Source organism: Camellia sinensis, chromosome 1, assembly GCF_055761805.1.
Source record: "Camellia sinensis isolate YWXY chromosome 1, ASM5576180v1, whole genome shotgun sequence".
Taxonomy (NCBI): Eukaryota; Viridiplantae; Streptophyta; class Magnoliopsida; order Ericales; family Theaceae; genus Camellia; species Camellia sinensis.
This window is the reverse complement of record NC_138961.1, coordinates 163,864,149-163,884,760: the sequence shown is the minus strand read 5'-3', so window position 1 is coordinate 163,884,760 and position 20,612 is coordinate 163,864,149. Positions and strand designations below refer to the sequence as shown.

General features: G+C 37.5%; 1 protein-coding gene across 3 annotated transcripts; it reads left to right on the top strand.

Moving 5' to 3' along the window:
* The first annotated feature begins 9,778 nt into the window (after positions 1-9,778).
* Positions 9,779-18,842, top strand: LOC114267781 (MADS-box protein SVP). Of its 3 annotated transcripts, XM_028208840.2 has the most exons (9): positions 9,792-9,997; positions 10,206-10,471; positions 14,465-14,543; positions 14,865-14,929; positions 15,005-15,104; positions 15,212-15,253; positions 17,523-17,564; positions 17,650-17,810; positions 18,511-18,842. In XM_028208840.2, exons 2-9 carry the CDS (start codon positions 10,290-10,292, stop codon positions 18,527-18,529), a joined length of 690 nt encoding a protein of 229 aa, XP_028064641.2. In that variant the 5' UTR covers positions 9,792-9,997; positions 10,206-10,289; the 3' UTR covers positions 18,530-18,842. The 3 variants fall into 3 exon arrangements, with proteins under 3 accessions (XP_082744528.1, XP_028064641.2, XP_082744537.1); XM_082888402.1 differs by having other exon boundaries at positions 9,779-10,471; XM_082888411.1 differs by lacking the exons at positions 9,792-9,997; positions 10,206-10,471 and adding an exon at positions 12,060-12,549.
* Positions 18,843-20,612: the final 1,770 nt, after the last annotated feature.

The following is a 20,612-nucleotide window of genomic DNA, read 5'->3' as shown; positions in this document are numbered from 1 at the left end:
GTGATTAGTATCACATTGGGTTCGTCTCGTTTGATAGAGACTTAGTGTAATGTTATATGCTTACGTGATAACATGTTTATGTGATTATGTGGGTATGGAATGTAATTTCTAGGATGTTGATTGGACCCTTGAGTTTCTAGTAGTCTTGTTGGAAAGGCACTTGATCACTACTGCTTCCAACCGGAACTATAGTAACGCATTGGGACTATCATTATCCAGGAATGAAATTCGTAGGTGCTTATGTGATTATGTGCTTACGAGGAATGAATTATTGTTGTCCGTTGCATTAGGACGCGAGTGTTTAGCTTCGGCACATTTATTAATGTGCTAATGTCTTTGTTTCCTTTATTAGGATGTCAGGACGAGGACGCGGTAGGCGTGGTAGGCCGGGTAGGCAGGAGGTGCCTGTGCCAGAAGAGATTCCGACAGTTCAAGAGGGAATTGGCCAGGCCAATGTGGCCGAGCCAGTGGGCCAGCAGGCTATGGGCGCTTTAGCTCGAGAGATAGCAGGAGCATTCAGGGAGTCAGTAGGCATTCTCAGAGCTGAGAATCAAGCTCAGGTTGTTGCTGCTGATGCAGGACCTTCCTTTCTGAAGAGGGAGTTCTTCCGGTCTAATCCGGATGAATTTGTGGGTGATCCTAAAGAGCCGCTTAAGGCAGATGAATGGCTCGAACAGACAACGAAGACGTTTGAGATGCTTGGCATCGAAGACGAGGGGTTGAGAGTGACCTTGGCATCTTTCCAGTTGAAGGGGGATGCAGGTCAGTGGTGGAAGTTTACTAAGGGGCGTATAGGAGGTACGTGGGAGGCTTTTGTGAATGCTTTCCAGGAGAAGTTCTTATCTCCAGCTGTCAGGGAGAAGCTGCGAGACCAGTTTTGTCAGCTTAAGCAGGCGAGTTCTTCAGTGGCTGAATTTGAGGCTGCATTCACTAGTTTGTCCAGGTTTGCGCCTGAGTTGGTGGCGTCTGAGGAACGTCGTTGTATTGAGTTTGAGAAGAAGTTGAGGCGTGGCCTCAAGCTGAGAGTTGGGGGAACTATGATTCGGGATTATGGGCGTATGGTTGATGCTGCAGCCCACATGGAAATCATGATGCAGGAGGAGGAGGAAGAACAGAAGGGCTCCAAGAGGAGTCAGGATGGTCAGAGTGATAGTAGGAGACAGAAGGGTTTTAATCCTCAGCAGTCTCAGGGTAGTTTTTCTAGATCGACTTTTCCTGTACCGAGTGCTAGTTCGGGGAAAGGCAGTCAGGGAGACATTACTTGTTTCAAGTGTGGCCAGCTGGGCCACAAGTCTCCAGTTTGTCCTCAGAGGGGAGGAGTTCAGAGAGCAGCATCTTCTTCGGCTCGATCTCAGAGCCAGAGTCAGGGTAGAGGTCAGCCATTCTCGTGTTATCAGTGTGGTCAGCCAGGGCATATGAAGAGGTATTGCCCGCAGTTGGGTGGCACATCTGGTGCATCTGGTTTGAGGCCGATTCAGGGTCAGCAGCCAGCTCAGTCGGGTCAGGCCTCGAGGGCCAATCAGGGGGGGGCTTCATCGTCTCAGTCGGTGCAGCAATCTTATGCTCCTAGGGTTGAGCAAGTTGATCAGAGGTCGTCTGGGCGCGTGTATGCTGTTACCGCGCAGGATCTTGTGCCAGCACCATCAGTTGTGAGAGGTACCTTCTTGTTTTGCAACTCGGTTGCTAATGTTTTGATTGATACGGGTGCATCTCATTCCTTTGTGTCTGCTGCATTTGCATCTGTTTTGGAGTTGGAGTTAGCACAGCTAGCATCTCCTATTTGTGTAGTGTCACCTCTTGGGGGTGAATTGATTTTGAAACAAGGCGTTAGGGGTTGTGATATAGAGGTTCATTATCATAGAATCCCATTTTCCTTTGTAGTTATGCCTATGAGGGGTTTCGATGTTATTTTGGGTATGGACTGGTTATCGTCATACCGGGCAGTTATTGATTGCTACCGCCAGAGGGTCACTTGTTGTACCGTGAGCGGAGAGTATTTTCATTTTCTGGGGGACCGGGTTGGTGATGTGTTGCCACCGGGGTATGTTCCGCGAGGACGAAGTGAGCTTAGTGGTCTACTTGCTAACCTTTCGATTAGTGAGGATGTTGAGACTCAGATTGTGTTGCCAAGGGTGGTTTGTGAGTACTCGGACGTCTTTCCCGAGGATCTTGTTGGTTTGCCATCGCATAGGGAGATTGAGTTCTCCATTGACCTAGTGCCCGGCACGTCGCCGATTTCGATGGCACCTTATCGTTTTGCCCCAGCTGAGTTAGTTGAGTTGAAGATCCAACTCCAGGAGTTGCTAGATAAGGGCTTTATACGTCCTAGTGTTTCGCCGTGGGGAGCACCAGCCCTCTTTGTTAAAAAGAAAGGAGGCGCTTTGAGACTTTGTATAGATTACCAGAAATTGAATCGGGCTACGGTTAAGAATAAGTACCCTATGCCTCGTATAGATGATCTGTTTGACCAGTTGAAGGGTTCCCGTTGTTTCTCTAAGATAGACTTGAGATCGGGTTACCACCAGTTGAGGGTCAGGGAAGAGGATATTTTGAAGACGGCATTCCGTACGCGGTATGGCCACTATGAGTTTCTGGTGATGCCATTTGGACTCACCAATGCACCGGCAGTCTTTATGGACTTGATGAACCGGGTCTTCCGGGAATTCTTGGATCGGTTTGTAGTCGTTTTTGTGGACGACATCCTTATCTATTCGCCTTCTGAGGAGGAGCACGAGGAACACTTGAGGGTGGTGCTTGAGTTACTTAGAGCCCATAGGTTGTATGCCAAGTTTGGGAAGTGTGAGTTCTGGCTGAGGGAAGTCAAATTCTTAGGCCGCGTGGTATCCGGGGAAGGTGTGTCTGTTGATACATCTAAGGTGGAGGCAGTGCAGGATTGGGCACAGCCTAAGAGTGTATTTGAGATCCGCAGTTTTCTGGGATTAGCTGGGTATTACCGTCGGTTTGTGAAAGATTTCTCCAGATTAGCTTCGCCTTTGACTAGATTGACTCGGAAGGGAGTCAAATTTGTATGGAGTGAGACTTGTGAAGAGTCGTTTCAGGAGTTGAAAGTTAGACTGACCACCGCTCCAGTATTGATTATTCCAGAGAGAGGGTTGGGTTATACAGTCTATTGTGACGCCTCACGAGAGGGTCTGGGTTGTGTGTTAATGCAAGAGGGGAAAGTAGTTGCCTATGGCTCACGTCAGTTGAAAATTCACGAGCAGAATTACCCTACGCATGATCTAGAGTTAGCAGCTGTGATATTTGCCTTGAAGATTTGGAGGCATTATCTTTATGGTGAGAAATTTGAGGTATTCTCGGATCATAAGAGTCTGAAATATTTGTTTACACAGAAAGATTTGAACTTGAGGCAGAGGAGGTGGATGGAGTTCATAGAGGATTATGACTTTGAGTTGCATTATCATCCGGGAAAGGCCAATGTGGTGGCCGATGCCCTTAGCAGAAAACCTGTTGGTGTCATAGCTAGTATAGCCATCCGAGAATGGGAGATGTTGGGTGCACTTAGGGAGTTTGATTTACTTCTGGGCGAATCTGTTGAGGCTGCGGCCTTGTTTTCTGTTATTGCACAGCCTTCACTTGTGACTCGAGTGTTAGAGGCTCAGAGAGGTGACCTTGAGGTAGAATCCCTCCGAGAGAAGATCTCTAGTGGGAAGGTTGAGAAGGGTTTGACGGTGTATGCCGACCTGAGTGTGAGATACCGAGACCGTCTGTTTGTGCCGGAGTCTTGCCGAGAGGAGGTACTCCAAGAGTTTCATCATTCACGCCTTGCGGTGCATCCGGGAGGCACTAAGATGTATCGGGATTTGGGTCGCCAGTTTTGGTGGCAGGGTATGAAGAGAGATGTGGCAGCTTTCGTATCTAAGTGCCTTACTTGCCAGCAAGTGAAGGCCGAGCATCAGAGGCCAGCGGGTCTGTTGCAACCCTTGCCTATTGCCGAGTGGAAATGGGAGCATGTCACTATGGACTTCGTTGTAGGTCTTCCGAGGACTCAGCAGGGTAGTGATGCTATTTGGGTGGTTGTAGACCGGTTGACTAAGTCAGCGCACTTTATTCCTATGCGCGTGAGAGATACGGTAGATCATCTTGCCGACTTGTATATTCGGGACATAGTGAGATTGCACGGGGTCCCAGTGACGATCGTCTCAGATAGAGATCCTCGTTTTACTGTCAGGTTGTGGCAGAGTTTGCAGAGTGCCTTAGGCACTAAGTTGACCTTTAGCACGACTTATCATCCTCAGACTGACGGACAGTCCGAGCGTACTATTCAGATACTTGAGGATATGCTTCGGGGTTGTGTTCTAGACTTTAGTGGGTCGTGGGAGAGGCACTTGCCGTTGGTAGAGTTTGCCTACAACAACAGTTTCCAGTCTAGTATCGGTATGGCACCATTTGAGGCCTTGTATGGCCGACCGTGTAGATCTCCTGTTTGTTGGGCTGAGGTGGGTGATGCACCTCTGTTGGGTCCGGAGTTGGTGAGGGAAACGACGGAGAAAGTTGAGCTTATCCGTAAGAGGCTTGTTACAGCACATAGTCGTCAGAAATCTTATGCCGACCGTAGAAGGAGACCCTTGGTGTTTGCGGTGGGTGATCATGTCTTTCTGAAGATATCACCTAGACGGGGTTTGATGAGGTTTGGGAAGAGTGGGAAGTTGTCCCCTCGGTTCATTGGTCCGTTTAAGATCCTTGAGAGGATTGGCGAGGCTGCTTATCGTTTAGCTTTGCCACCGCAGTTGTCCGGAGTACATGACGTGTTTCATGTGAGTATGCTTCGGAAGTATGAGCCGGATCCATCACATGTGCTGGATTGGACCGATTTAGTGGTTGATGAGGATGTTTCGTATGAGGAGAGACCGGTTCGGGTCTTGGATAGGCGGGATCAAGTTTTGCGAGGCAAGACCATCCCTTTGGTAAAAGTTTTGTGGAAACATCATGGAGTGGAGGAAGCCACTTGGGAGCGTGAATTGGAAGTCCGCGAAAAATATCCGGACATGTTTATAGATTTGTAATCTTGTATTTAGATTTTGTAATATTGTTGAACTTAAGAGCTTTATAAATGTCTTAAGTTGTAAAATACTGGGTATGTTTTGGTCAATGGTTATATTTTGGAATTGAATTCGATATGGGAATTGTTAACATTGGAAGGAATAATGCACAATAGTAATGCAGGTTGAAATATATGTTGTTTTATATATATTGTGAGATATCCCTTGATAAAGAGATGAAGTGACCAGTATTGGGTCAAGATGTTTATTGTTGTTATACAATATCTTTGAGAATTGAGAAAATTTTGTTTTTATTTACAAACTTATGCTTAATTTCGGGGACGAAATTCTTTTAAGGGGGGGAGGTTATAGCGACCCCGGTCTTTTTCCATTTGATTTTTGTATCCGGACTTAGGTTCCGTAGATTCCGTCATTGTATAATTGTTGTTGTCATTCATTATTTTTCTTATTTTGAGTCTTGGGTTGTGTTGGGAAGATTTGGAGCAGGTTGGTTGAACTTAGGAACCAAGTCTAGTTGCCCAGATTTTGGCTTGTCCGCTCGAGCGGGGGTTTGGACGCTCGAGCGGGGAATACACCCATCCAGTATGTCCTGTGTAGTGTTGGCCGCTCGAGCGGGGGATTGGACGCTCGAGCGTGAAGTCGTGAGTGACGCTCGAGCGGGGAGTTGGGCGCTCGAGCGGGGACCTGTCTGCAAAAACTTCTGGGAGAGTGCATTCGCCGCTCGAGGGGGAGTTTGGCCGCTCGAGCGGGAGTCTGTGAGTGGCGCTCGAGCGGGGGGTTCCACGCTCGAGCGGGGCGACTGGTATAAAAATCCGAGATCCGACTTTCAGGATCATTTTTCATCTCCTTTTTGATTTTAAAACCCTAGAACCGTCTTCTCCCTCTCCCTACTTACCTTCTTTCTTAGATTTGATCTACTTAGGGTGTGTTTCTACCCTAGATCCTTCATTAAAAAGATAGAGGGAGTCGAGGGCTTTCATTTAATCTGAACATTTGGCGATTTGGAGCACTTTGGTATTTGGACACTCATCTTTGTCTTCACCATTTGTGTTGTTTTCTTTGAGGTATGGATTTCCTACTCCATTTTATAGGTTTTGTTCTAAGCTTTGGTAATTTGATATGTTGGGGATACTTTGGTAAATTTTGGGAAAAACCCCAGTTGTATTATTGAATTAATTTGTATAAGTAATTCATGGAATTGGGAAAAGATGGTTAAATTCATGGAATTGGGGAATTCATCGGTTAAATAGCATAATTGGGTAATTGGAATCATTTGTCTATTGAATTGTTGACATAGTTATTTTCAGTTTAGAAATAACTGTTTTGGGCTATCGGTGGAGTTAGTCGTGATTGTTGTAGACATTGCATGTGAATTAGGAATAACTGAAACTAATTACATTGATTAAGTCATTAATTTTGACTATGGCATTGATACAGAAAATACTTGTATTGATTGAGCATTGCATTTGCATACATTGTTTTGTGTGTGGGAGGAGATAGGGGATGTACTCCACGGTTTAGGGGAAGATAGGGGATGGACCTCTAAACCGGATTTTTTGTTTGGGAGGAGATAGGGGATGGACTCCATTAGCATCACTTTTATGTGTGCTTATTTATATAGAAGTGTTTTATTGATACAGCACTAAAATGTGTATCAATCTGGAAGTATGAAGTGTTTGATTTGAGCTTGAGTCTCATTTGTTTGTTGATATTGGAAGGATGTGAATATGATATATGTGATTCACTGTTATAAGTTTGGCCAGGTTCTGAGCCATGTTGATAAAATTGGAAAGTAAAACGTATCTTTGGTAATGGTGTCATGAGACTGTAAAATGAAGTAATTGATTATTTTGGTTAACCATCTGTTGAATGCTATTGCTTTATTCATTGCTTATATGTGGTTTAGTATATTTCTACTGGGCTGTGGCTCACCCTTTATGGGAACATCATTTTCAGGTTCAGGCGATAAACTACCTCCAAGGACTTAGCTTGGGAGGGTTTGGCTTCTGGTGTGAAGAAGACTACCTTTAGTTAATTGTCTTTATTTATTAGTACATGTAAACATTCAAGCCTAGGGCTTTTCTTGTTTTGAGTTAGAACTCATATTTTTGTATCCAAGTGTTGGCTTGGAAAGATGTAAGCCTGTAAGGCATTTTATTAAATGTTGCATGTAATGCTTTAGTTAGTAATACTCTGATGAATGAATTAATAAATTGTCTTCTTTAAATAATGCATGTCAATGATATATAATGGGTTAATTTTGAGAGCGTTACAGTTGATGGTAGAGATTGTGATAGTAGAGAAAGAAAGAAGAGAGTAAAGAGAGAGAGAGAGAAAGAGTTGTGAAGACAATAACTTGGTTTAAGGTTTGTAAGGGTTTCTATTTTTTTACAATTTATGGCTTTTTTTTTTTTTTTTTTTGGTGTGATGCTTCTAAAATTAAAGACCTTGAGGACCTTAATTAGCCTCCGTTTGGGAAGTGGGTTGGCTTTTTGGCTTTTTTGACTATATGAGCCTGGGCTCAAAAGCTTAGTTTGGGAAGGACTTTTGGCTTTTTGGCTTTTTTTATTTTTTTGTGAGAGAAGAGTGTAATGATTATGGGGTTGGATGTGATGTTTTGTCTGTTATGGCTCATGAGCCTATTCTGTCTTTTATGGCTCATTGAGCCAAAAAAGCCCAATGAGCCCTTGCCAAACCAACCCTTAGTAAACAAAATTTCAATATCTCAAAACTCTAACACAAACCTATTGAAGGGCATGTTACTAATTATTCTAATAATAAATGGATTAGATTACTACTGAGAATGACACAACTTAACACCCATCCTTAACTACAACACCTCTAGTGACTCTTCTCCTTCACTCCGTTGCCTTTGTCTTTACGATGCACCACTTTCTTTTCCCTTCCACCACTACAACTCACTTAGTCCTTTTCTATGTATTATTTTTTATTCTATTTCTGTTTCAATTGATCTTTCTCTCTCTCTCTCTTTCTCTATCTCAGTCGCGAAGGTGGCGAAGTGAAGGCTAGGGTTTGCAATCATGGCAAATGACATAGCAACAAGGGTTTGCGATTATGAAATTAGCGATGACTAGGGTTTTGAGATTGCGATTACGATTGCGATTGTGACACGGGTAGCAGAATGAAGGGTTGCAATCATTAGAATGGGAAATGAAAGGGGTGATGACCATATAGAAGAATCAAGAAAAAGTAAGTAGTGGTGTGAGATGAAGTTTATGGACTTGAGATGAAGATTATGGACTTGCCAGAGATTGAGGAGTGCAGGAATATAAGGAAATGGGTTGCCATAAAGGGAGGAGGTTGCTAAAGGTAGATATGGAAGATTAAGTAGTTGCAGCCTTCCTGAGAAGAGTGAAAGGTGTGAAAGGTTTTACATAGCATAATTGGTGTTATGGTGGGGAATCAAAGGAGATGGAGTTGGAAGTAATTTTAGTGGGTGAGATCCAAACAAATGGGGAGCTTCTATATGTACACACCATATCCCCTCTTCTCACACACGTAATGAGTGTGTTGGAAAGTTGTATGTGAAGGGTGTGTGAAGGATGTGTAGAGAGAGAGTGATGTGTGTAAATAGATGCTCCCAAACAAATGGAAGGTCCAAAAGAAGAGGACGGGAGCAAATTAGCAGCAGTTGGAAAAAAAATAAAAAACAAACAAACAAAAAAACTAACCGAATGTTATTATTTGTCCCATTTAAGGATGGTTTGAGATTTGTTTAGTTTAGTGACTTTTTAATTTTCTATAAAGAAGTTTTTTAAAAAAAAAAAAATTTATAATAAGTAAATAAATAAGTATACTCATTTAATACATTTTTCACGAAAAGTCTTATTTGTTATAACTTAAAAAGTTAAAAAGTCAAAAAATCACTATCCTATTCAAGTTATATTATATCATTTAAATCAATTACCTCTCTATCATATCACTTCAAATCCAACTCATATTCAACTCATATTTTATAAAAAATTAAAAAATATACTTATTTATAATTTAAAACATTTGATTAGCAGTCTAGATCTTATTACTTATCTAGATCTGACTTTGTTGCTCTCTTTTCCGCCCAAATATCTTTCTAACCTTTTACAGCAAGCACCAAGGAATGAAGAAGAGAGAGATTTTGCTTCACCATAAAAGCCTTCATTCTTTTATTTTATTATTATTATCGTTAATTTTTTTTGGTACACAAAACAAAATTCTTTTTAACACTTTCTATTTCTATCCGTATCACTATTGGTTGTCTCCAAAAACCAAACATAAACACAGACCCATATGTAAATAGAAAATTATACAATAATCTGAATATCACGTGATTGTATTTTATCAATTATTATTTATTATGATTTTTATATTTCGTTATCATTTAGTATAAATAATTAATATTATTTATTTTTTATTAATTATATTATCATAAAATATCACGTGACGCATAATCTCACAGAGTGAAATAACCAGGCTATTATGATTCTCATATTTATTAATCACTTAATATAAATAATTAATATTTTATATACTTTACTAATTATATTATCATAAAATATCAACATAATTTCACACTGAAATAATTAGGCTATGAGATTGTTTGACATGTGAGTTAATTTTTTACCTTTTTTAACTTGAAATTAAAAAATCTCATTTAAAATAATTTTTTTAATTTTTTTAAAAAAATAAAATAATTATAAATTAAATATAATATTTTATTTTATTTTATTTTATCTTATATAATTATTTTAGTCCAAGAGCATGCCAAACGAAACTATGTAAATGTACCCGACAGACCAAGCAACACACCAACTCCTGGTAATAAGTTCTCATTAACCAACCGCTCTCTCTCTCTCCCCAAAAACAGCCAAAAACAGAGAGAGAGAGAGGAGCACACTTCAGTATCTCATTGGTGGTTTTTTTTCCTTCTATTCCTTGAGAGAAGTCGACTTGGATCTGAAAAAATGGCCAAATGGGTCTGTTTCTCTCTCTCTCTCTCTCTCTAGGGTTTGTGGTTTTTATTAATCTTGGCTAAATTTGACAAAATGCCGCCATTTTCGTCCCTATTTACACCTTTTGCTTCTGCCACAAACAAGCTCTTTATATAGAAAGGGTCGCTCTTACTCTGCCTTGGTCTCATTTTATTGTATGTTGGTTTATTCTCTGTGTTTTGTGTTTTTGAAGGTGTGTTTTTGATTGCCCACTATTATCTATCTATATATATAGATATATATATTTGAGGAAAGAGAGAGATTATTATATATAGAGATGGCGAGAGAGAAGATTCAGATCAAGAAGATCGATAACGTAACTGCGAGACAGGTCACCTTCTCCAAGAGACGAAAAGGGCTTTTCAAGAAAGCCGAAGAGCTCTCAGTTCTCTGCGATGCTGACGTTGCTCTCATTATTTTCTCTGCCACCGGCAAGCTCTTCGAGTTCTCCAGCTCCAGGTCTCTCTCTCTCTCTCTCTCTCTCTCTCTCTCCTGTCAATCTCACTCTCTCTCTCTATCTCTCTCTCTCTGTATACATATATATGTATATCTCAGTTGCTTTGCTTTAATGTTAAGGGTCTTTGTTCTATATTCTATCAGATCTACTACAATTCTTGCTTTAATATGAGCTATATAGCATTGGCTTTGAATCTATAATGGCATTGTTGGGTATACTTTTTTTTTTTTTTAAATAAAAATTTTCTGGGTCAGTGCTTTTGTTTCTGTTTGTGTGGTTTGGTTTAGCTGTAGATGGGAATCTTGCGGCTTGATAGTACTGCAATGGAGATGATGTTGTTTGGTTTGTTTTGTTGTAAATAGTCTGGCTAATGTTTGCTTGTTTTCTTAGAGTTTTTTCCTTAGTTCTTTTCTTAAAGATCTTTTCCTACTCATTTTATTTCTACATCTTAAATTATTATCAACTGTATTTTGTTAAGGGTCCTATCAATAAGCATCACAAAACACCAAAATATTTATAACCCCGATACACTTTTCACATGTCTCAAAATATTTTTACACATTTTAATACATTTTTTATAAATATTTTCAACATTAGCATTTTTATTTTATTTTATTTTTGTTATTTTTTAAAGTTATGAAATCAGAAAAATAGCTTGAAAAGTGATAAGAAAATAAAGTGCATGACTGCTAATATTTGCTTGCTTTCTTCAAAGATCTTTTCCTACTCATTTTATTTTTAAACTCAAATTAGAAAAATGCTAAGCTACCAAAATTTTTATATAACAATGACGGGTTCACAAGAAACCAAATATTGCTGGGTAAATTTTTTGTTTAGTTATTATTATTATTATTTGTGTCTTTAGCTCTACTTCTCAAATTATTGTCATTGCTATTTTGTTAGTTTCTGCTCCTCAAACCAATGTAAAAGGATAGAGTAGGGTCTTTTATTAAAGCTGTTACACATGCATGGATAGAAAGAGACAGAAGGGATAAGAGAATAGACGATTGCATTAAAGAACACATTATTGTGCTATAGAAGTGTACTCAAGACAAAAGCTTTATTATTTGCTATGTTATGCAATTATTCAATACAGAATGTGTTGAAATTGATGTTTGGGATAGCTATGGAATGCGTGAATGTTGTGAATGTTGACGAAGTTGGAGAAGTATGATTATCAAAACACTAACCGCTATTATAACATCTGCAAATTTGAATTGTTTTCAAATCTAGTACTTGGGTGTTGTTGGGTTTTTGTCCATGTGGTCCAAGTGGGAAAATTAAAAACTAGGCAATAGTTGAATTGATTGCACAACAGTATTTCCTTTGGTGATCAGTAATCCACGACATCGAAGTTGGTTGTCTGGAATTCTTTTGGTAATCAGGTATTCCATGACAGCTAAGTTGGTGGACTGTCAAAAACAGGAGGAATTGGTTGGGAGATAACTACCCTTATGAATAGCTTTATTATGACCGCATTATCTACAATTATTATGGCACTATTACTATGCATAAAGTATGTTTTTTGTATTTTTGTGATATATATATATATATATATATATATATTAGAATTATATGTGTATTTGAGTTGGGTTGTGGAAGTCACTAAGGAATCCAATATTTATAGAATATATAGATACATTGTATGGGCATTAGGATTTCTAAAATTTGCCTATAAATAGAAACTTCGTGAGAATTTTAGGAGAAGTGACAGAGAAGGTTGGGTTGTGGAGAGGAAGGAATGGGTTTGTGCACTATCCTTCATTGCTTTTTTGTGCCTCAACCCTCTTTCTTGGCAGCCCCATTGAGTACTCCTCATTTGTACTCCCATTTGATCCATTGTTTCCAAGGGCATCCACTCATGATCACACAACCCTTGTGCTCTAGTATGCACTCTTTTTATTTTCTTTTGTTTTTTTTTTTCAGCAAAGAAGAAGCATTTTATTCATAAATGCAAAAAGAACATTAAAAGACACCAGAACAAGAAAACAAAGGTGATAACATTGCATCATTGCTAGTGGAACATATCTCAACTAGGTTGACACTGGAGCCACTAGCACAATCATGTGCAAACACCAAGGTAATTACACTAAACGTTGCGAGACACCAACAGAAAGCAATAAAAAGAAAATAGCACCAGCATTAAACAGAACAAAACAGCAACCAGCACTGCCACTGCTGCCTCAGTTTTATGAGTATACCTTAAGATAAGGAAAATACTATTCTTAGAATTTTTGTATTTTATTTTTTTATATAGAATTAAATACTATTCGTAGAATAATTTTTATTGAATTATTCACTAGAATAATGTGATGGTGGCATTTTTAATATTAAAACCCATCTGGATGAGTTTTTTTTTTTTGATCAGCAAAGAAAAGAAATTTTATTGATAAAAAAGAAAAACAAAAAAAGACTTGGCACAAATGCATCATAGTTCTAAAAGGGGCTAATCCTAAGAGGGCTGCAACATGGGAACCCATAATTGAGAAGGTCAAAAAAAGATTATCATCTTGGAAGAGAAGGTACCTCTCTTTAGGGGGTAGAATTACTTTAGTTAAATCAGTCTTATCCTCTCTTCCTCTTTATTATATGTCTCTCTTTAAAATTCCCTCCACAGTGGCAAACACCATTGACAAGTTCCAAAGATCCTTTCTTTGGGGGGATAGTGAAGAGAAGAAAAAACTTCATCTGGTCAGCTGGGACTGGGAGGCCTGCTCTTTGAGTAAAAAGTTTGGTGGTCTTGGGTTTAGGAAATCTAGGGACAACAATGAGTCCCTTCTTTGCAAATGGTGGTGGAGGTTTTCTAAGGAAACTGACTCTCTTTGGAAGAAAGTTTTATGTGCTAAAAACAATTTAAGCACTAACATCTGGCTGCCAAGTTCCTCAACTTTCAGGAATTGCTCAGTTGTATGGAAGTCCATTTTGGATTTGGAAAGATGTAATTCTAGAGTTCATAAATTATTCATTGATAACCTCCAATTCATATTGGGTAATGGTAAAAGGATTAAATTCTGGACTGATGGATGGCTTTTTAATTCACCTTTGTCCTCCCTATATCCCAGACTTTTTAATTCACCTTTGTCCTCCCTATATCCCATCTGGATGAGTTTTTATTTTAAAATGATATGTCAACAACTCATTCATGATATTCTATGTGTTTTTTCTTTGTATATGATTACTGTTAAGATGAAATACTTTATTCACATGTATCCTCCAAAAAGGTGTATCTTGCTAAGCAATGCAGTTTTACTCCTATTCTGCAGTTTTCGTTAAATTAAGATATCATCTAATAACATTTCTTGCAGTTGCATGTCCCATTATCTCCTTTGCAATCTTACTGTGTAAAGATTGCATGCCCGTCATCATCCCGTCTATGCTGCAAGTGTACATTGGCTGATCTTGAAACTTAAACACAAGATTTGCTGCTATTGATTGGTTATTGTGCTTGAATAGGCATCAGAACTCAGTCATTCATTGATGTACACTATGTGTGGGGTTTAAGCTGAAGTATCTTTTTGACTTATGTCGTGTGAATGGGTGCGCTGTTTATTAATGAGCTATCCACCAAATTAAATATTGGCTAATGATTGACAAACTAATCTTGTTGTGTCTAGAACTTGATTCTGAATATTCATAGTAATATAATATTTTGTTCAATATGCATTTCATTGTTGCATTGCCACATTCCATTTATTGCTATATTCTCAATGCTATTTGAATTAATTGTTTGCATTATGTTGTGCCTTGTGCTTAAGCTCTAGGAGAACTTGGTTGTGTTAATAGTGATTACAACAAGAAGGTTGATTGTTGCTTTTAATCCTATCCCTTTGCCTTTTTTTCTTCTTCTTTCTAACTGTTGTTTTAAACATGTCATGTTATTATTTGACTTTAATTTCTTGTTATGCATTTATACTCAATTGCATTTGACCTCAGTTATGTCAAACATGTGAGCAACATATAGTAAGTACATTTTAAACTTCTTTTTCATTCTGAAGCATGACGGAAATACTTGAAAGGCGTAATTTGCACTCAAAGAATCTTGATAAGCTGGACCAACCTTCTCTTGAGCTGCAGGTAAGTTTTTTTTTTTTTTTTAAATTGTTTCTAGGCAACATTTTTGTAGGGTACCATTCCATGATGGTTCTATCATGTGGCCTCGACAGGGGTATATAGGATGTACACAAATTGGTGTTTAGTTGCTTAGTGATTTTGGAAGGTTACCTTTCAGTATAATGTGAAGGATACAAACATATGTCATATGATCTATTTCCTACCATCCATGGCTGATTTACCAACCTATTGCTTTTCCTTTACCTTTTTTTTTAAAAAAATTTTTTTTGTTGCAAAAAACTTATTTACCTTATTTATTAAAGAACGAGAAAATAATTATTGCAGCTTGTAGAGAACAGCAACTTCTCCAGATTAAGCAAGGAAGTGGCAGAGAAAAGTCATCAATTGAGGTATATGTTTGTATCATTATATATATTTTTTAATTCTGATGTTAGTCTGTATGGAATATAATGGTTTAAAAACAGGCAGATGAGGGGAGAGGAGCTCCCAGGGTTAAGTATTGAAGAACTACAGCAGCTCGAGAGGTCCCTCGAAGCTGGGTTGAGCCATGTGATTGGGAAAAAGGTCTATTTTCTATTTGTTTTGTGTCCATGTTGTATGGTACTAATACAGTCAGAACTTTTACATTGATGATGATCTTCTCTTCACAAATATACATTTTCATGTGGCAGGGTGAAAAAATTATGAAAGAGATCAGTAACCTTCAGCAAAAGGTCAGAAATCGAACTTTGTAATATTGTAAAACCATTTGTTGGAAATTTTCTGCCTGTTTGCATGATGTACCCTTTTTAGTAGATTATATGTTATGGAATTTTTCGTTTAGGTTTGTTGCACCTTTTAGTCTCCCACATCATGATAACATACATTAAAATAGGTTAGTTTGCATGTTTAGGTTTTAGCATGGTTTTAGCCAAAAATTTTGCATGTTTCATGAATTTAAAGTTGTTGGAATTTCTGGCTTGAATGCCTATTTTGCCTTGTTTGGTGCGGCATTAGGAATTGTATGCAAGCTCACTAGTTAAATGTTTAGGATTTTTTTTTTCTTCAGCTTAAATGCGTAGGACTTTTTTTTCCAGCTTAAATGTTTAGGACTTTGATTGTGTGATTCCTCTTTATTTTGATATTGTTTATTTTAATTTATTTTTGTTGAAAATTGCTGTTGTTGTCATGATTTGTTGCTTTACTAGTTGTGAGAACCAATTTTGGTTCATTCTTTCTTGGGAATTTATCAATAAGGTATGTGCTCTCTTCATTCTCTCTATCTTTACATAACATGATTTCTAAAAGATTGCGTGTGATCGGATATGTTTGCATTGAAGAGCGATGAATGTTTTCTTCACACATGCATCTCGTTTTTTGATGCTATGGATCAGTGGGTGAAAAAGCTGTGGAAAAGATTAAAAAAATCAGGAGTGCATGCTTTGGGTTTGGGTGTTTTAGCTTTGGGTTGTGTGGGTTGATTTGTGGCGATTCATGTTTTTTTTTTTTTTTTTTTGGAGTCAAGTTCTTCTTAACTTTTTTTTTTTTTAAGGTTTGTTTTTTTAAAAAATCGTAAGGACGAGAGGTTGGTTGTATGGATGCGAGTAGCAGTAGTAGGGGTAGTTTGCACTTTTCGGATCTATCTCGATGCATGTCAGCCTAAGAAGCACGGACACTTCTACGAAGGTGACGTATCCGTGTCGGGTACGTGTCGGACACCGACACTCTTTGGACACTCTCAGGACACGTGTCCGACACTCTTCAAAACGTGTCTTATTGTTTAAAGACTTGGACACTCTTTGGACACTTGAAGGACACATGTGTCAATCATTTAAACACACGTGTCTAACGATTAGACATACGTAAAACTAATTATAAGTTTGAACAAAATAACTTAAGATACAATAATAAAATAAAAACCATATAAATTTATAAGAATTAGTGTCATGTTGCATTTTTTATTATCTTTGAATGATATATTCATATATATATATATATAACATATAATAAATATATAAAATTATATATTTCATGCGTGTCCTCCTCGTGTCGTGTCCTGCATTTTTTGAAAATTAACGTGTCGGCGTGTCCGTGTCGTACTCGTGTCGTGTCACGTGTCCGTGTCCATGCTTCTTAGATGTCAGCTTCCTGTACCTCTAATTTCATGTTTTTAATGAAATTTTTACTTTGCTGATAAAAAAAAAATGTTTGCTTTGAAAAGTATCACTTAGCATAATCAGGGTTGGACAATTTTTTGCATGAGCCACCTTTTCAGTAAAAAAAATTTTGGAAAATTTTGTTTTAGAGAAATAGTTTTTGTAAAGTTCATATTGGGGAGGGTTGGTTTTAAAAACATTATTTTTTGTGAAAAATCTTCTTTTAGGAAGTTCTCTTTTGGAAAGTGCAAGATAAGAAAGTTGCCTAATCCAATTTAAAGAAAGTTATGGGCTTAGAAGTTTCTTATCTTGTTTGCTTTCTTCCATTGCTTATTGTTTCAATTGTTTACTTGCTTGATTGTCTATTGAAGCTTTAATTCACAAACAAATGATTGATCATATCTACCTCCTTCTTACCTTGTGTTTAGTTTCCAAACTAAGTTATCTTGTGATTAAGGGTAAGTCTTTCTAATAGAGTCATACAGAATATGATTTCTTAGAACCTTAAACCAAGCGGCAACTTTGAGTTAATTACTGTAAGCATTGCTCTTGTAATCTCAAGGTTCTTTTTTTACTAAGCCATTTAGACCCTAGTGGACTTTTGGACTTGTGGGCTTCCAATTGCTAAAAGATCCAATGCTTAGTGGACATTTAGCTTTGTTTGCTAGTGGTTGAGTAAGGACTTAATGGGCTTGAGGAGTTTATCAAGTGCAAGCCTTCAAGAGCCATATCCTCGCATATGTTTTGACCATTGTGAATTGTGATTGGTTAGCTCTGTTTTTTTTTTGGTTTTTTTTTTTTTTTTATTAAAAAATTGAAGCCTCCTCATCATTTGATAAACATGCAGGAAATGGAACTCGTGGAAGAGAACGAGAGATTGAGACAACAAGTATATATGAATTGCCATTAAACTCTGGTTCTATTGAATGCATAATTTTTGCTCCATAAATGTTAATTGTAATGTTTGGCTGAAGGTGAAGGAGGTATCTAATGCTCGAAAACACGTTGCCGTTGCGACTGATTCGGAGAATATGTACATAAATGAGGAAGGTCAGTCATCTGAGTCGGTCAATATCTGCAACTCCACCAGCCCTCCACAAGACTATGACAGCTCAGTCACGTCCCTCAAGTTGGGGTGAGTTTTCTAAATTTGCTGTGAAAGCCCACCAATAAATGTTACGTTTGGACATTGGATATTTAAAATAAATTTTTTTTAGAGAAATGAAAATACTTGCAGTTCATTGACAAATTCCATCTCTATTGTACCATTTGAGCCATTTTTTGAAGCTTTGCATACAGGTTCAGAGAAGACTGCTATCAAACAGAGTTTTACTACAACTCAAGATTTCACTCTTATAATTACGTATTGTTTTTTGTTGAGAAAATAAACCCCTTTATGGGTAATCAAATAGAAAGTACTGTTTTGAAGGTATAGAATTTAAACATATAGTGTTGATTTAAATTTGATGTGGTGTGGATCACGCCTTAGATAAATCTAATCCACACATTTTGAATTATGGATAATTTTTTGTGTATTTTTTGTTGGGTAGGAAGGATTATTATTATTATTATTGTTTTTTTTGTTTTCCTTTCTTTTTCTTTCTCATTTTTCTTATCCAATAATAAATTTAATTTAATTTATTTATTACTTTCATTTTCTAATACAAATTCAATGTCCTAGCATAACACAAGTTCAATTTGTCTCTAATAGAGATTCAAATGAAGAGAACCCAGACCATTCACACACTCCTTTTTATACATTCTTCTACAGTAGAAATTGCTCTCTCTCAACAATGCTGTTTTTGTTTTTGAATTTTGGATTTTACTGATTGCAGGTTACCCTACTCCGGCTGAAAGGAAAGCAGAAAGGTGTTTATTTGGAGAGGAAGACGGTGACTGTCGCCTATATAGTTGTAAAGAATGAGTGATGTCAAATGGAATGCAAAACTAATCCTAACAGTTTTTAGTAACATGATTTGTGAGTGTAGTATTTGACAGCTATTCTATCTGATGCTAATATGCATGGAGTGGAATTGAGCTAGCTTGCACTGTGTCTTGCTCTTCTGCTCCCCAAATTGTCACTAGTTTTTTTTTTTTTTTTTTTTTTTTTTTTTTTTTTAACATGTGAATTTTGTCGTTTGGAAATCAAGTATATTTGGGCCAAGCATGTTCTGCACTCAACTCTATTTGATGTGTTACTCAACGCATTGCCAGCAGACCCCCAAAAAATGCAATTCCAATTGTTTATCGCGATGAAAAATTCAAAAATGAGAACTTTATAACCCAATCATGTAATTGAAAATGTATAAAGCATAGGGATTATGAAATTTGAAATAGAGGATCCGCGATCCCATAACATTAGTTTGAACGGTTTCATTAATATCTGGTAAAGTGTTTTCTAACAAAGTCAAATAACGAACAACAATGGAAAATTACTAACGTTAGGGTTTGATCAAATGCATTTGATAGAAAATCATCAAGAAAATAGTAGATACACATCTTGAACTCTCCACCGAAACCAATTAAATGCATCCAAAACGAAGCAAAAATATACCAAAGTTATTGCTTCAAGAATGTTTTCTTTTTTAATTGAACCAATGAAGTTTTGTCAATGTGTGATAAAGATGATAAATTTGTAGTGCATTACTCAAGGGTTTAATAGCTTATCCTCAAATTAAATTGATAGAATAACAAAAAAATGTATTTGTAAGAATTCATCGGGAACTTTTTTTCTTGAATCCATGAGATGATATGATAATGACTACTTAAAAATTGACAAGTTTAGTATAAATTTTAATGAATTAATATTCACATGTCATAATTTAGTAGTCTTTTGAGAAGATGGTTAAAAAGTTATTTTTTAATTTTTAACTTATTTTGAATCTTATAATCTCTCACATTTTTTCAAAAATTTTTTAAAAAATCAAAAAATTAATTTTTAACAACCATCCCAAAGTAAGTCTCACTTTAAACAACTCACAAAATGACAAAGTGGGAAGGAGAGGTAGTTATGGTGTGCATTAGTTGTATGCATTTAAAATGAATTAAAAATACAAAACCAAGTACTATTTTCGAGACATGGATGTAATTTGACTCACAAAATGACAAAGTGGGGAGGGGAGGTAGTTATTGCGTGCATTAGTTGTATGCATTTAAAATGATTTAAAAATACAAAAGCAAGTACTATTTTCGAGACATGAATATAATTTGATTAATATTGTTGAGTTGAACTCAGGGTGAGTGGCAAGCTGGTAAGGGTCTGGGATTTAAGTCCATAGGTTTTGGGTTCAATTTTTTTCTGGGCTAATCTCTTAGGCGTAGCATAGTTGGTTAGGAGGTTGACCTCAAGGAAGCCTTATCAGCTACTTGGTGTGGGTTTAATTCTCCCCCGCTGTGCGAGTCCTGACTTAAGCGGAGCTTGCCTTGGGAGGTCGGGACAAGCTTCCAGGTTATAGTCTCTTACTTGGAACGGACAACAGAACACCCTGGTGATCTCCTCGGGAGGTCGGGACAAGCTTCCAGGTTATAGTCTCTTACTCGGAACGGACTCGGGAGGTCGGGAAAAGCTTCCAGGTTATAGTCTCTTACTCGGAACGGATAACAGGACACCTTGGTGATCTCCTCAAGGGGCGCTGCCTTGGACCTGCGGGAGAGTAGGAGGATTTTCCTGTAACAAAAAATAATAATAATAATAATATTGTTGAGTTGTATTTTATTCACATTATGACTCCGTTTGTTTTAATATAAAATATTTTATATAAAAATGTATTGTTTTTATTTTTTGATGTTTGGTTGACATTTAAAATAAAAATATTTTATTGTCTAAAAGAGAAATTTCGATTTCGGTCTCGTTTGGGAACAAGTTATTAGTTCCGTTTGGGAAGTGCGTTGGCTTTTTGATTTTTTTAGCTATTTTAGCTTGGGGCTAAAAAACTTA